Here is a 15,742-nt window from a genome sequence, read left to right on the forward strand (position 1 = left end):
GTTTGCAAATTGTGTTTAGTTTAGTTTAGAGATACAGCAGAGAAACAGACCCTTCGGCCCACCGAGTCCGTGCCGACCAGCGATCCCCACACACTAACACTATCCTGCACACACTGGGGATAATTTACAATTACACCAATCCAATTAACCTACAAACCTGTACGTCTTTGGAGTGTGGGAGGAAACCGGAGCACCCGGAGAAAGCCCACGCAGGTCACGGGGAGAGAGTACAAACTCCGTGGTCGGGATGGAACCCGGGTCTCTGGCGCTGTGAGGCAGCAGCTCTACCCGCTGCGCCACCGTGCCGCCCTTTAAGGGTGGTCGTTAGGATTAGCTCCCCACAGTTTGGTAGACAGAGGGGGGAAGCCTCCCAGTGTGGTGTCCGCTTGCACTGACGGGACCGAGGGGGAGCTTGGTGGACGAGGGCAGAGTTTTCTCCTCGAGCTGGGAACTGGTTGACACTCGTGTGTGATTATACTGCAGGCTGGAAGAGGAGATACAGAAGAGGGGTGATGCCGAAAATAATCTGGTCCTCTTCAGGAAGGTGAGTGTCCCAGCAACGTACAGTTCAGTTTCAAGATACAGCGTGGAAACAGGCCCTTCGGCCCACTGAGTCCGCGCCGACCTGCGATCCCACTGTAAGCTAACCTATGCACACCCTGGGCAATTTACAATCTTCACTAAAGCCAATTAACCTCCAAACTTGTATTGCAGGTGCTGGTTAAAGTCGAAGGGAGACACAAAATGCTGGAGTAACTCAGCGGGTCAGGCAGCATCTCCGGAGAGAAGGAACGGGTGACGTTACCCATTCCTTCTCTCCCGAGATGCTGCCTGACCCGCTGAGTTGTTCCAGCATTTTTGTGTGAACCTACAAACTTGTGCGTCTTTGGAGCGTGGGAGGGAACCGGAGCTCCCGGGGAAAACCCGTGCGGTTTAAGAAAATAAAAGTCAGACTGAGACCCATGTAAATGGCGAAAGATCCAAAATGGAGGTTGAAACTAGAGGCCTTTGCAAACGACAAGGCCTTCAGGCCTTCAGACTCCTGCAAGCGGCCTGTGCCCTGAAGCTATCCTCGTAACATGGCAATGAGTGAGGGAATGGTTTTTATTTATTTCGAACAGAGGGCTCTTGGCCTGGGCTGGTATCCAAAGGCCTGGTGTTTGATCAATGCATTTGAGTTTGATCCACCATTGGCACTAGGGTTGCCAACTGACCCGTATTAGCTGGGACATCCCGTATTTTGGGCTAAATTGGTTTGTCCCATACGGGATCGCCCTCGTCCCGTATTAGGCCCGGATGGCTCTGTAGGCCCGGACACTAGGCCCGGGGGCCGCTGTAGTCCTGGACAGTGTAGGCCCGGGGGCCCGGGCGCTGCCTAACGGAGGTTGCGTAACAACCGGCCTGGGCCGCCACCATTGGTGGAGCGGGAGCACGTGGCCGCTGGCTGGGTGAGGTCACGTGGGGCGGTGACGACACCTTTGTCCCTTATTTGGGAGTGAGGAAGTTGGCACCCCTAATTGGCACAGTCGTGGGATTAAAAGTAGTGGTGGGTGTATGGAATGAGCTGCCAGAAGAGGTAGTTGAGGCAGGGACTATCCCAATGTTTAAGAAACAACGTTTTAGACAGGTACATGGACAGGACCGGTTTGGAGGGATATTGACCAAACACGGGCAGGTGGGACTAGTGTAGCTGGGACTTGTTGGCTGGTGTGGGCAAGTTGGGCCGAAGGGCCTGTTTCCATGCGCGTGGAAACAGGCCCTTCGGCCCACTGGGTTTGTGTCGACCATCGATCACCCGCTCACACTGGTTCTATGTTGTCCCACTTTCTCATCCGCTCCCCACACACTCGGGGGGGGGGGGGGGGGTTTACGGAGAGCCGAATGGCCTGCTCCTGCTTCTATCTCTTGCGTTCTTGTGCTTCGCCCCCTCAGGATGTTGATGACGCAACTTTGGCAAGGCTGGGGCTGGAGAGGAAAGTGGATTCACTGCTGGACGAGATCGAATTTCTCAAGAAGTTACACGAGGAGGTGACTGCACACTTTGTACAATGGTATTCCCCACCCTTCGGCCCATTGAGTCTATGCCAGCCCTTGGAGCCCACCGGTTAATCCCGCTCCCCCATTTAATCTCCTCTCTCTCTCTCTCTCTCTCTCTCTCTCTCTCTCTCTCTCCCTCTCTCTCTCACATCCTCCCATTCTCCTGTCACCTAGCTATACTAGGAATGTTGTAGTTAAGAGATATAGTGTGGGAAACAGGCCCTTCGGCCCACCAAGTCCATGCTGACCAACGATCAACCATTGCACGCAAGGGACAATTTACAGAAGCCAATTAACCTACAAACCCGCACATTTTGGTTTAGTTTGGAGATTCAGCGTGGAAACAGGCCCTTCGGCCCACTGAATCCATGGCGACTATCGATCACGCTAATTCTGTGTTATCCAACTTTCTCATCCACACCATACACACTAGAGACACATCGACCAGAACTGCACGCAACACTCCGAATGCAGCCTGACCAGAGCCCGACAGAGCTGCATCATGAAGTTATGAACCACCGACGATCACTCTGTACACCAATTCTTTTTTTGGGCCTTGCCAGAAATAGTAGATTTTCCCCATGCATTCATCAGTCTGGAGATCCAGTGTGGAAACAGACCCTTTGGCCCACTGAGTCCATGCCAGCCTTCGATCACCTGTCCACAACTTGTTATCCCACTTTCTCGTCCACTCCCTACACACGAGGGGCCACGCACAGAGTTTCGAGAAACAGGCCCTTCGGACAATGTTTACATTTACCAAGTCGATTAACCTACAAACCTGCGCGCCTTTGGAGTGTGGGAGGAAACCGAAGATCTTGGGGGGGGGAAAAAGAAAGCAGGTCACGGGGAGAACGTGCAAACTCCGTACAGACAGTCGGGATTGAACCCGGGTCTCCGGCGCTGCATTCGCTGTAAGGCGGCAACTCTACCGCTGCGCCACCGTGGCCGCCCACACACCGCGCGCTTGCTGGGGGTGAGCTCCATCAGCCGTTTGTCTGCCCGTGTCCGAGGCCGCGCGGTGCCCCGCGCGGTTGCCGTCGTGCGCAGCGCCGGGCGGCCGCCCGTAATCTGTGCCGGTGCTCCCGGCCGCTCTTCCCCTCTGCAGGAGCTGCAGGACCTCCAGGTGAACATGCAGGCCTCGCAGGTGCAGGTGGAGATGGAGGTGGCCAAGCCTGACCTGACCTCAGCACTGAAGGACATCCGCGCCCAGTACGAGACTATCGCCACCAAGAACGTGCAGGAGGCCGAGGACTGGTACAAGTCCAAGGTGAGGTGGCGCGGCAACTGAACTTGCCCTTAACAACATCATACGTTCCATAGCATCATAAACCTAAACATTATATGAATATGTATTAAACATTATTAATTTTAAATAAAATTCTGGAGCGTCATAAAACCATAGGAGCAGAATTAGGCCATTCGGCCCATCAAGTCCGCTCCGCCATTCAATCGTGGCTGATCTATCTCTCCCTCCTAACCCCATTCTCCTGCCTTCTCCCCGTAACCCCTGACACCCGTACTAATCAAGAATCTCTCTCTCTCTGCCTTAAATCTATCCACTGATGTTTGACCTCCACAGCCGTCTGTGGCAATGAATTCCACAGATTCACCACCCTCTGACTAAAGAAATTCCTCCTTGTCTTCATTCTTAAAGTGTGTCCTTTTATTCTGAGGCTGTGCCCTCTGGTCCGAGACTCTCCCAATGACGGAAGCATCCTTTGCAACTTTCTCCTTCCTTGGACGCCCCCTCCCTCTCCTTGCCCGTCCACCTTTCTTCCCCGGTGAGGTGGGAGCTTCCCACAGCCGATCGTGCGGGTGGGGTGGGCCAGACCTCTGGTTCTCCTCTCCTCCGGCCTCACTCCTCGCCCGTCCCGCCCCGCCATCCTCAATGGCTCCATCCTCCTGCTCTCTGGGCTCGGCGGCTCCCCCTGCAGGCCACGGCCCGCCGGTTCTTCCCTTTGGCAGCGGTGGGCCGGCTCGGCGGCTCCCCCTGCAGGCTACGATCCACCGGGTCTTCACTGGGTCTCCTGCGCTCCGGAGGAAACAATCCAAGCCTGTCCAACCTCAGTCGCCAACTAAGTCTGATCAAAGATAGCCCGAGGGTCTCCAATGCGTTGGAGAGCCGTGCCGAACTACTATTTACCTGATGGGCCAAATGGCCTCCTCCTGCCCCTGTTGTCCATGTTTCTCTGAGTGGCGGCTGCTCTAACGCGCTGTGCCCTTCCCACAGTTCACGGGCCTGACGGACGCAGCGAACCGCAGCAACGAGACGCTGCGGCAGGCCAAGCAGGAGCTGAACGAGTCGCGGCGCCACATCCAGGCGCTGACCTGCGACCTGGACGCGCTGAGAGGCACCGTGAGTGAGAGCGAGCTGCCGCCGCGCGCGCCGGCCAGCGCCACGTCGGGTGGGACCGCCGAAGACGCCAACTCCGGCCCCGCGGGGTCTCGGCATAGAAACACCAACGCAGCGACACACCGCGCTGGCCGCACTGCACACCCACCATCCTCACACGTCACGAGCATCAGGCCATTCGGCCCATCAAGTCTAATCCGCCATTCAATCATGGCTGACCTATCTCTCCCTCCGCACCCTAACGGAGTCAGGGGGTATGGGGAGAAGGAAGGAAGGAACGGGGGTACTGATTGAGAATGATCAGCCATGATCTCATTGAATGGCGGTGCTGGCTCGAGGGGCCGAATGGCCTACTCTTGCACCTATTGTCTAACCCCACTCTCCTGCCTTCTCCCCGTAACCCCTGACGCCCGCACTAATCGAGACGGACACTTTTGCGTTCAGCCTTGGTCACCCTGTGCGTAGCTGGGGAGAGGGTGGGGCTGAGGATGTCCTGGTTGGGTTGGGTTTGCTCCTGGGCCTGGCCAAGATGGCCGTCCGCGAGTCACGGCGCCAGGCGGAAGAGGGCTCTGCCCGAGCCGGCTGCCCGCCCCTTTTCCCGGGGTTACGTCCATCCGCGCCCGGGTGGCGTTAGAGATGGAACACGCGCTGCCCACGGGCACCCTGGGGGATTTCCGGGAAACCGCCGGGCCTTCGGTCAAAATTGTCAATCATCCTCGATAGACACAAAAAGCTGGAGTAACTCAGCGGGTCAGGCAGCGTCTCTGCAGAGAAGGAATGGGTGACGTTTCAGGTCGAGACCCTTCTTCAAACTCGCAAGGAGAACGTACAAACTCCGTACAGACAGCACCCGTAGTCAGGATCGAACCATGTCTCTGGTGCTGTGAGGCAGCGGCTCTACCCGCTGCGCCACCGTGTGACGCTTGCATTGGAACATAGAAACGTAGAAAAATAGGTGCAGGATGTCGGCCATTCGGCCCTTCGAGCCAGCACTGCCATTCATTATGATCAAGGCTGATCATCTAAAATCAGTACCCCGTTCCTGCTTTCTCCTAGTATTCCTTTTTATTTATTTTTTGTTCTGTTCACACCGCAAAGTGAGTCTCTGACGCACTGGAACATCCTGTAGCTTGCAGGGCTCTCAGGTGCTCGCATAGGAAGTCTGGGGCATCTTCTCGGGTGGCTGGGCGAGAGGGAGAGTTTGTGTCGTGAGGGTTTTGGGCCAAGATACTAGAGGAGCAAGATAGACCACTCGACCCTAAAAACCGTCGTGTGTCACGGCGGCCATTTTAGTAGGCAGAAACTTGCAGAAACATTTAAAAAGAACAATAACAAAAATCTGTGAATTGATGGATGAGATATATTCTGCATTTTAATGATATCATCACACATACTGTTCCCCCAAAACACTGATTACACTGCGGGAGGCAGAGCGAACGGCGGGTTTTGCCTACTAAAATGGCGGACGTTACGCTCCTTTGCGTGCTACACTTCAGTATAGGCGATTTCGATGCAGTGGTCCATCTTGCTCCTCTAGTATCTTTGGTTGCCTACTAAAATGGCGGATGTTACGCTCCTTTGCGTACTACACTTCAGTACAGGCGTTTTTGACGGAGTGGTCCATCTTGCTCCTCTAGTATCTTTGGTTGTTAGGGTCGAGTGGTCCATCTTGCTCCTCTACTATCTTTGGTTGTTAGGGTCGAGTGGTCTATCTTGCTTCTCTAGTATCTTTGGTTGTTAGGGTCGAGTGGTCCATCTTGCTCCTCTAGTATCTTTGGTTGTTAGGGTTGAGTGGTCCATCTTGCACCTCTAGTATCTTTGGTTGCCTACTAAAATGGCGGCCGTTCCGCTCCTTTGCGTACTACACTTCAGTATGGGCGATTTCGACGGAGTGGTCCATCTTGCTCCTCTAGTATCTTTGGTTTTGGGTGTTGTCCCGCAGAACGACTCGCTGGTGCGCCAGCTCCGGGAGGTGGAGGAGCAGTTCTCTGCCGAGTCGGCGGGTTACCAGGACAGCGTCAGCTGCCTGGAGCAGGAGATTCACCACATGAAGGATGAGATGACCAGGCACCTCCGCGAGTACCAGGATCTGCTGAACGTCAAGATGGCCCTGGACATCGAGATCGCCACCTACAGGAAGCTGCTGGAAGGGGAGGAGAGCAGGTGAGCCGGGCAGCGTGTGGGGAGAGGAAGGGTGGGGGGGGGGGGTCTTTGCAGCGTTCACTCAACCCCCTCGATCAAACGGCATCTTAGTTGTGATGGGGGAACAGCCTCATGAAAGGACCATTCTCTGTGGCGCAGCGGTAGAGTTGCCACCTCACGACGCCAGACACCCGGGTTCCATCCCGACCACGGGCACTGTCTGTGCGTAGTTTGTACGTTCTCCCCGTGACCCGTGTGGGTTTTCTCCGGGTGCTCCGGTTTCCTCCAGCACTCCAAAGACGTGCAGGTTTGGAGGCTAATTGGCTTCGGGAAAAAAATGGCATATTGTCCCTAATGTGTGTTGTGTAGGGTAGCACTAGTACGCGGGGATCGCTGGTCGGCATGGACTCGGTGGGCCGAAGGGTCTGTTTCCCTGCTATATCTGTAAAGTCTAAATCTGTGTGTTGTTGAATTCACAGACCTCTGGTAAGTTGCTGCTAGTAAGAATTTTATTGCTCCATCATCGGTACATATTTTGTTAAATATTTAATAGGAATCTGAGGGGTAAAACCTTTTTCACACAAAGGGTGGCGGGTGTATGGAGCGAGCTGCCAGAGGAGGTAGTTGAGGCTGGGACTGTCCCAGCGTTTAAGAAACAGTTGGACAGGTACATGGATAGGACAGGTTTAGAGGGAGACACAAAATGCTGGAGTAACTCAGCGGGTCAGGCAGCATCTCGGGAGAGAAGGAATGGGTGACGTTTTGGGTCGAGACCCTTCTTCAGACTTCGTCGACCCAAAACGTCACCCATTCCTTCTCTCCAGAGATGCTGCCTGACCCGCTGAGTTACTCCAGCATTTTGTGTCAACCTTCGATTTAAACCGGCATCTGCAGGTTTTGTTTCCTTCCTGCAGGTTTGACAATAGACAATAGGTGCAGGAGGAGGCCATTCAGCCCTTCGAGCCAGCACCGCCATTCAATGTGATCATGGCTGATCACTCTCAATCAGTACCCCGTTCCTGCCTTCTCCCCATACCCCCTCACTCCGCTATCCTTAAGAGCTCTATCCAGCTCTCTCTTGAAAGCATCCAACGAACTGGCCTCCACTGCCTTCTGAGGCAGAGAATTCCACACCTTCACCACTCTCTGACTGAAAAAGTTCTTCCTCATCTCCGTTCTAAATGGCCTACCCCTTATTCTTAAACTGTGGCCCCTTGTTCTGGACTCCCCCAACATTGGGAACATGTTTCCTGCCTCTAATGTGTCCAATCCCCTAATTATCTTATATGTTTCAATAAGATCCCCCCCTCATCCTTCTAAATTCCAGTGTATACAAGCCCAATCGCTCCAGCCTTTCAACATACGACAGTCCCGCCATTCCGGGAATTAACCTAGTGAACCTACGCTGCACGCCCTCCATAGCAAGAATATCCTTCCTCAAATTTGGAGACCAAAACTGCACACAGTACTCCAGGTGCGGTCTCACCAGGGCCCGGTACAACTGCAGAAGGACCTCTTTGCTCCTATACTCAACTCCTCTTGTTACGAAGGCCAACATTCCATTGGCTTTCTTCACTTCACTGGAGGGATGAGGGTCAAATGCGGGCAGACGGGACATGTTGGCTGGTGTGGGCAAGTTGGGCCGAAGGGCCTGTTTCCACACCGTATCACTCTCTGACTATGGCTCATGATCGCCGTCTTGTTTCCTCCTCAGGATTGCTGTCCCCATCCAGTCCTTTGCCTCTCTCAACTTCAGAGGTGAGTGTGGGGAGGGGTTGGAAGGGACGCTGAAATGTTTCCGCCGGCCCCTTCCACTGCTGTGTGTTAACCCGCGCCTTGTGTTTGCCGCCATCTTGTAGACTATGACCGCAGTCCGCAGGACGTTCCAAGCAGGAAGCCCGTCTTCATCAAAACTATTGAGACCCAGGATGGGGAGGTGAGTACACACTGGAATTTAGAAGGATGAGAGGAGATCTTATCGAAACGTATAAGATTATTAAGGGGTTGGACACGTTAGAGGCAGGAAACGTGTTCCCAATGTTGGGGGAGTCCAGAACAAGGGGCCACAGTTTAAGAATAAGGGGTAGGCCATTTAGAACTGAGATGAGGAAAAACGTTTTCAGTCAGAGAGTTGTGAATCTGTGGAATTCTCTGCCTCAGAAGGCAGTGGAGGCCAATTCTCTGAATGCATTCAAGAGAGAGCTGGATAGAGCTCTTAAGGATAGCGGAGTCAGGGGGTATGGGGAGAAGGCAGGAACGGGGTACTGATTGAGAATGATCAGCCATGATCACATTGAATGGCGGTGCTGGCTCGAAGGGCCGAATGGCCTCCTCCTGCACCTATTGTCTATTGTCTAAGTTGTGTGTCTTTTGTTTTCTTTTGAGAAAAGTGCATCAGTTAAAAGCCTTCTGGGGGGGGGGGGGGTGGGGGGGAATATCAGCAATCTGTTCCTTTCCCCAGAGTAGTCTTCCGGGGAGAACAAACCTAGACAAGAAAAGAAGGCGCAGGTCAAAGTTCAGAGTTCAGGTGGCGGGTGCCTGGAACGCGCTACCAGGGGTGGTGGTGGAGGCAGATTGGAGGCAGATACGAGAGTACAGAAGCCTTTGGACAGGCACATGGAAGTGCCGGGAATGGATGGATATGGATCAGGTGCTGGCAGAGGAGATTAGTTTAGCTTGGCACCGTGCTCGGCACGGACATTGTGGGCCGAAGGGCCTGTGCTGTACTGTTCCCTCGCGCGCTCTCTTCACAGTGCGGACTGCCTCCTCACAACGACAGTCTTTCAGTTTAGTTTATTGTCACGTGTACCGAGGTACAGTGAACAGCTTTTGTTGCGTGCTAACCGGCCAGCGTAAAGACAATACATGATTACAATCGAGCCGTCCACAGTGTACAGATACATGATATGGGAATAACGTTTAGTGCAAGGTAAAGCCAGCAAAGTCCGGTCAAGGATAGTCCGAGGGTCACCAATGAGGTAGATAGTAGTCCAGCACTGCTCTCTGGTTGTGGTGGGACGGTTCAGTTGCCTGAGAACAGTCGGGAAGAAACTGTCCCTGAATCTGGAGCTGTGCGTTTTCACACTTCTGTACCTCTTGCCCGATGGGAGAGGGGAGAAGAGGGAGTGGCCGGGGTGAGACTGGTCCTTGATGATGCTGCTGGCCTTGCCGAGGCAGCGTGAGGTGTAAATGGAGTTGGTGGAAGGCAGGTTGGTTTGTGTGATGGTCTGGGCTGCTGGCCTTGCCGAGGCAGCGTGAGGTGTAGATGGAGTCGGTGGAAGGGAGGTTGGTTTGTGTGACGGTCTGGGCTGCTGGCCTTGCCGAGGCAGCGTGAGGTGTAAATGGAGTTGGTGGAAGGCAGGTTGGTTTGTGTGATGGTCTGGGCTGCTGGCCTTGCCGAGGCAGCGTGAGGTGTAGATGGAGTCGGTGGAAGGGAGGTTGGTTTGTGTGACGGTCTGGGCTGCTGGCCTTGCCGAGGCAGCGTGAGGTGTAGATGGGGTCAGTGGAAGGGAGGTTGGTTTGTGTGATGGTCTGGGCTGCGTCCACAATTCGCTGCAATTTCTCGCGGTCTTGGATGGAGCTGTCTTGGGTGCGCAGACAGACTTGGTTCAGCTGCACTACCCACTGATCCCAGCACCTCCATTACGCCTCCCCATGTTGCGCATTGCACAACTTAGGAACTCGTCCGTTGAAATAGGGGCGGTGCAGCTGTAAAGTTGCTGCCTTGCAGCGCCGGAGTCCCGGGTTTGACCCTGACTACGGGGTGCTGTTTGTAGGGAGTTTGTACGTTCTCATGAAGTTCTAGGAGCTGAATAAGGCCATCTGGCCCATCAAATCTACTCCACCATTCAATCGCGGCTGATCGAACTTCCCCTCTTAACCCCATTCTCCTGCCTTCTCCACGCCATTGGACAGGTACATGGATAGGACAGGTTTAGAGGGACATGGGCCAAACGCGGGCAGGTGGGACTAGTGTAGATGGGTGGGGCATGTTGGTCGGCAAGGGTGCACGGCGTTTGTACGTTCTCCCCGTGACCCGCGTGGGTTTTCTCCGAGGTCTTCGGTTTGCTCCCACACTCCAAAGACGTGCAGGTTTGTAGGTTAATTGGCTTGGTGTAGGTGTAAATTGCCCCGTGTGTATGTGTGGGATAGTGTTAGTGTGCGGGGATCGCCGGTCGGGGTGGGCCAGAGGGCCTGTTTCTTTGCTGTATCTCGAAACGAAACGAAACTAAAACTCTAGTTCCCGTTTCCCGTTTTTTTTTGTTGGTCTTAATTGCAATTGTTGTTTTGAACGTGTAGGTGGTGAATGAATCTCGAACGGAGCAGCAGAACGAGGTTGATCATTGAATCGATACGGCGTTGGTTGAAGGCCGGACTCAACCCAAGCAGAAGACGGGTTTTTTTTTTTCTTCCCCCATTTCCCACCCCGAACCCCCCCCCCCACCTTTCGTCGTCGTTTAATTCTGTCGCCCACGGTTTGAAGCTGGGGGCTGTGAGGAGTCTCCATTTCACCCTCTGCTCTTGTTCAGTTGGACCCCTGCCCCAGGCCGCAAGCAAGCCGCAGCCCTGACAACGCACTTCGGTCAACGTGGAGACTGGCGCTCTGGCCCACTTAGCCCGCACCTCCCACCCATCTGCACCCACCCTACACGATCCCATTCCACCTGCCCAGGCTGGGTGTTGGGGGTTATGGGGTGGGGAACCAGGAGAGAGGTAGTTGAGGCTGGGACTATCCCAACATTTAAGAAACAGGTACATGGACAGGACAGGTTTGGAGGGATATATGGGCCAACGCAGGCAGGTGGGACTAGTGTAGCTGGGACATGTTGGCCGGTGTGGGCAAGTTGGGCTGAAGGGCCTGTTTCCACGCTGTATCGCTCCACGCCTCCATAACCCCTCTGGGAGTAGACTGAAATAGGCACACAGGGCAGGATTTGGGGCACAGGTTTCAAGATTTGGGCACAATTAGCAGGATTTGGCATGACCACTAGGATTGTCACACTAAGATTGGCACAAGTAGCAGGATTGGCATGTGTACTACAATTGGCAAACTACGATTGGCACAGGTACCAGGATTGGTGCGAGTACTAAGATTGGCACACTAGGATTGGCACAGGTACTGGAATTGGCACGCTGGGATTGGCACAATTTACCAGGTTTGGCACACTAGGATGAGCACATTTACCAGAATTGGCACAAGTACTAGGATTTGGCACAAGTGCCAGGATTGGTACACTATTATTGGCACAAGTAACAGATTTATCGTGAGTACTAAGATTGGCACGCTAGGATTGGCACCGGGCACTGGAGTTGGCACACTGGGATTGGCACAAGCACCAGGATTGGCACACTAGGATTGGTACAACTACCAGGATTGGCACACTAGGATGAGCACATTTACCAGAATTGGCACAAGTACTAGGATTTGGCACCAGTGCCAGGATTGGTACAGGCACCGGCCGGGTTTTGGGCACAAGTGCTAGGGTTGGCATGAGTGCCACACACTGGTGTTCGGACCCAAAGACATAAACAGGATTCCCGTTCACATCACGGCACACTCGAGCAGAGAGGAAGAATAACGCTAGTTGGTCGCTGAAGAAAGGGGTGATTAAAACAAAGAGGTGTGATCGGATGTTAGAACACGCACACACTTGGGATCAGTCTACAGCACAGACTGCTGGGCCGAACGGCCTCTTCTTGCATTGTCATCTCTTGACGGGGAGAGGCTGGAAAATGGGGACCTTCACCCTCTGGGCCAGAAGGGTAGTGAGGGTGGGGCCACAGCCGTGTGATCCAAACCAGAACTCCAAAGAACATGGTTGGATATAATGAGTCATACACGCACATTCTGAAGATATACAGATTCAGCCCTGGCTGTGTGTGTGTGGGCCCCAAGTCACAAGAGGCTGGTTGCTTCAAGTCTATTTCCGACGTTTAAAGCTTGAAACATGTAAACGTTATGAGTTTTTTTGTATGATTCCCTGTTGCAAAACATCGTCTTATTCTTCCGGCCAGATCGCAGCTGTCCTGTTGACTCAAGACCTCAAATCTAACACGGAGGTGCAGGACTGGAGAACTCTACACATCCTCCAAGCTTGCAAACCAGCTCGAGATGGATTGTAACGTAACCTTTAAGTGAAATAAAATGGACGTACTGTGCTGAAGAGTTGTGTTTGGACTGGGCGTGAGTTTGTCATAGGGGTGCCAACTATCTCACTCCCACATAAGGGACAAGGTGATGTCCCCACGTGACCTCACCCAGCCGGCGGCCACGTGCTCCCGCTCCACCAATGGCGGCCGGCCGGGAGGCGGGTTGCTAGGCAACCTCCGCTAGGTTGCGCCCGGGCCTATGCTGTCAGGGTCTACAGTGCCCCCCAGGGCCTACAGTGCCCCCCCCCCCCCCGAGCCTAATACGGGACAAACCAATTTAGCCCAAAATACGGGTTGTCCCGGCTAATACGGGTTGGCAACCCCAGTTTGTGAGAAATTTAAAAAAAACCTTGGCCACCGCACATCGTGATAGCCCCCTTTTCTTTATATTGTGGGCCGAATGGCCATGTGTTGTAAATGTTCTCGGAGTGGGAATGGGGCTTGAAGTAGACGAGGTTGTGGTGTGAATGGTATGGAGTCTTAGTTAAATTTACTGGAATTTAGAAGGATGAGAGGGGATCTTATAGACACATATAAAATTCTTAAGGGATTGGACAGGCTAGATGCAGGAAACATGTTCCTCGTGTTGGGGTAGTCCAGAACCAGGGGTCATAATCTAAGAATAAGGGGTAGGCCATTTAGGACTGAGATGAGGAAAAACATTTTCAGCCAGAGAGTTGTGAATCTGTGGAATTCGCTGCCACAGAAGGCAGTGGAGGCCAATTCTCTGGATGTTTTCAAGAGAGAGTTAGATTTTGCTTTTAGGGCTCAGGGAATCAAGGGATATGGGGAGAAAGCAGGAATGCGATACTGATTGTGGATGATCAGCCATGATCATATTGAATGGTGATGCTGGCTCAAAGGGCCGAATGGCCTCCTCCTGCACCTATTTTCTATGTTTCTCTGCCTTGCAAACGCAGGAGATACAACACCCATCCCCACACCCCCCCTCACCACCCTCCTCCTGCCTTATCCGATTCTGCCATCGGCACCCTTTTGCCTTCTCCACTCATCACCTCCCACCTCATGAAGTTCCAGGAGCCATTCAATCATGGCTGATCGAACTTGCCCTCTTAACCCCATTCTCCTGCCTTCTCCACGCCGTTGGACAGGTACATGGATAGGACAGGTTTAGAGGGACATGGGCCAAACGCGGGCAGGTGGGACTAGTGTAGATGGATGGGGCATGTTGGCCGGCGTGGGCAAGTCGGGCTGAAGAGCCTGTTTCCGCGTGGCGTGTGACTATAACTATGTGACGTCCTTTCTGTTGGCTGCTGTGCTCTCGCTGCCACCTGCTGCCAGTCACTGGTACTGCCACTTGGCCAACCCTCCCACTCCCAGTGGCACTGAGGAAGCTGCTGGTTCAGTCAAGAACAAAGGACAAGTCAGTGCACAGGAGAGACCGGAACTGTTGACCGGTCAAAGAATAATAGATGGTGAAGTGAGCAGGACAATAAGGAAATTCGTTTTTTAGTTTAGTCCAGAGATACAGTGTGGAAACGGGCCATTCGGCCCACCGAGTCCGCATCGGTAGAGTTGCCGCCTAGCAGCGCCGGAGACCCGGGTTCGATCCCGACTACGTGAGCTTGTCTGTACGGTATTTGTACGTTCTCCCCGTGACCATGTGGGTTTTCTCCGGGTGCTCTGGTTTCCTCCCACACCAAAGACGTACAGGTTTGTAGGTTAATTGGTTCGGTATCAGTGTAAATTGTCCCTAGTCTGTGTGGGATAGTGTTAGTGTGCGGGGATCGCTGGTTGGCGTGGACTCGGTGGGCCGAAGGGCCTGTTTACAAAACTTACAAAATTCTTAAGGGGTTGGACAGGCTAGATGCAGGAAGATTGTTCCCGATGTTGGGGAAGTCCAGAACAAGGGGTCACAGTTTAAGGATAAGGGGGAAGTCTTTTAGGACCGAGATGAGAACGTTTTTGTTCACACAGAGAGTGGTGAATCTGTGGAATTCTCTGCCACAGAAGGTAGTTGAGGCCAGTTCATTGGCTATATTTAAGAGGGAGTTAGATGTGGCCCTTGTGGCTAAAGGGATCAGGGGGTATGGAGAGAAGGCAGGTATGGGATACTGAGTTGGATGATCAGCCATGATCATATTGAATGGCGGTGCGTACAGGCTCGAAGGGCCGAATGGCCTACTCCTGCACCTATTTTCTATGTTTCCGCGCTGTATCTCTAAACTAAACTAAACATGCAAATGCACAGCAAAATTATTTTCTTACAAACAGTCCATACCTGAGCACATGCCCGATTAGCAAAGTGGACAGAAATAGTCCACAGAGTCCTCATGCAAGAGGCGCCATGTTTTGCCACCATTTTCAGATTCTCTGGACAACATGTGGAGGTGACGTTTGTATGCACTCGTTTGTATCTTCTCCACAGCCAACAATGGACCATTGTGGGCTCCACCTTTCCTTCACCATCGTTTCTGACTTTGATTTGTCCTTTTGCCTACCTTTCATTTGTTTTTTCTTTGTACCCTTTTCAGACCTCTCGTTTCCCTCTCCCCTGACCCTCAGTCTGAAGAAAGGTCTCGACCCGAAACGTCACCTATTCCGTCTCTCCAGAGATGCTGCCTGTCCCGTTGAGTTACTCCAGCGTTTTGTGTCCATCTCTATATGCATCCTAGCCTGCTTCATGAGGCAATGTTATAGCTTAGAAACACTTTTGCACATGCTAGTTTGGGGGCTCTGAAGAAAGTCTTTTAACTGCTTTTCGCAAGAAGTGTATTCATGATCTGAAGAACGAAGAAGGGTCTCAACCCAAAAGGTCCACTTCCTTTTCTCCAGAGGTGCTGTCTGACCTGCTGAGTTACTTCAGCTTTTTGAGTCTATATTCATTATCAGCTCCTTACTGAAGGAACTATCTGCTTCCTTTGAAACTGCCATGCCATTTTAAGACGAGGCAGTCTTTCCCCAATAAGGCCTTTGAACTAATTTGAAGACCTTTGCTGAGCTCCTCTGTGTTACTGTGGCGCCTGCCGTCTTTCGTTAAAATCTCTGCAAATGGAATTTAACAAGAGCCCCTTGCGCTGCTGGAAATGTCTTTTG

At 53.0% G+C, this 15,742-nt stretch overlaps 1 protein-coding gene across 1 annotated transcript; it reads left to right on the plus strand.

The window, feature by feature from the left end:
* The first annotated feature begins 509 nt into the window (after nt 1–509).
* Nucleotides 510–12,692, plus strand: LOC144611951 (desmin-like). Its single transcript, XM_078431306.1, has 8 exons — nt 510–544; nt 1,933–2,028; nt 3,146–3,307; nt 4,271–4,396; nt 6,336–6,556; nt 8,250–8,293; nt 8,395–8,471; nt 10,835–12,692. Exons 3-8 carry the CDS (start codon nt 3,170–3,172, stop codon nt 10,880–10,882), a joined length of 654 nt encoding a protein of 217 aa, XP_078287432.1. The 5' UTR covers nt 510–544; nt 1,933–2,028; nt 3,146–3,169; the 3' UTR covers nt 10,883–12,692.
* The last annotated feature ends 3,050 nt before the right edge of the window (nt 12,693–15,742 follow it).

This window comes from Rhinoraja longicauda, chromosome 42 (assembly GCF_053455715.1).
Source record: "Rhinoraja longicauda isolate Sanriku21f chromosome 42, sRhiLon1.1, whole genome shotgun sequence".
NCBI lineage: Eukaryota > Metazoa > Chordata > Chondrichthyes > Rajiformes > Arhynchobatidae > Rhinoraja > Rhinoraja longicauda.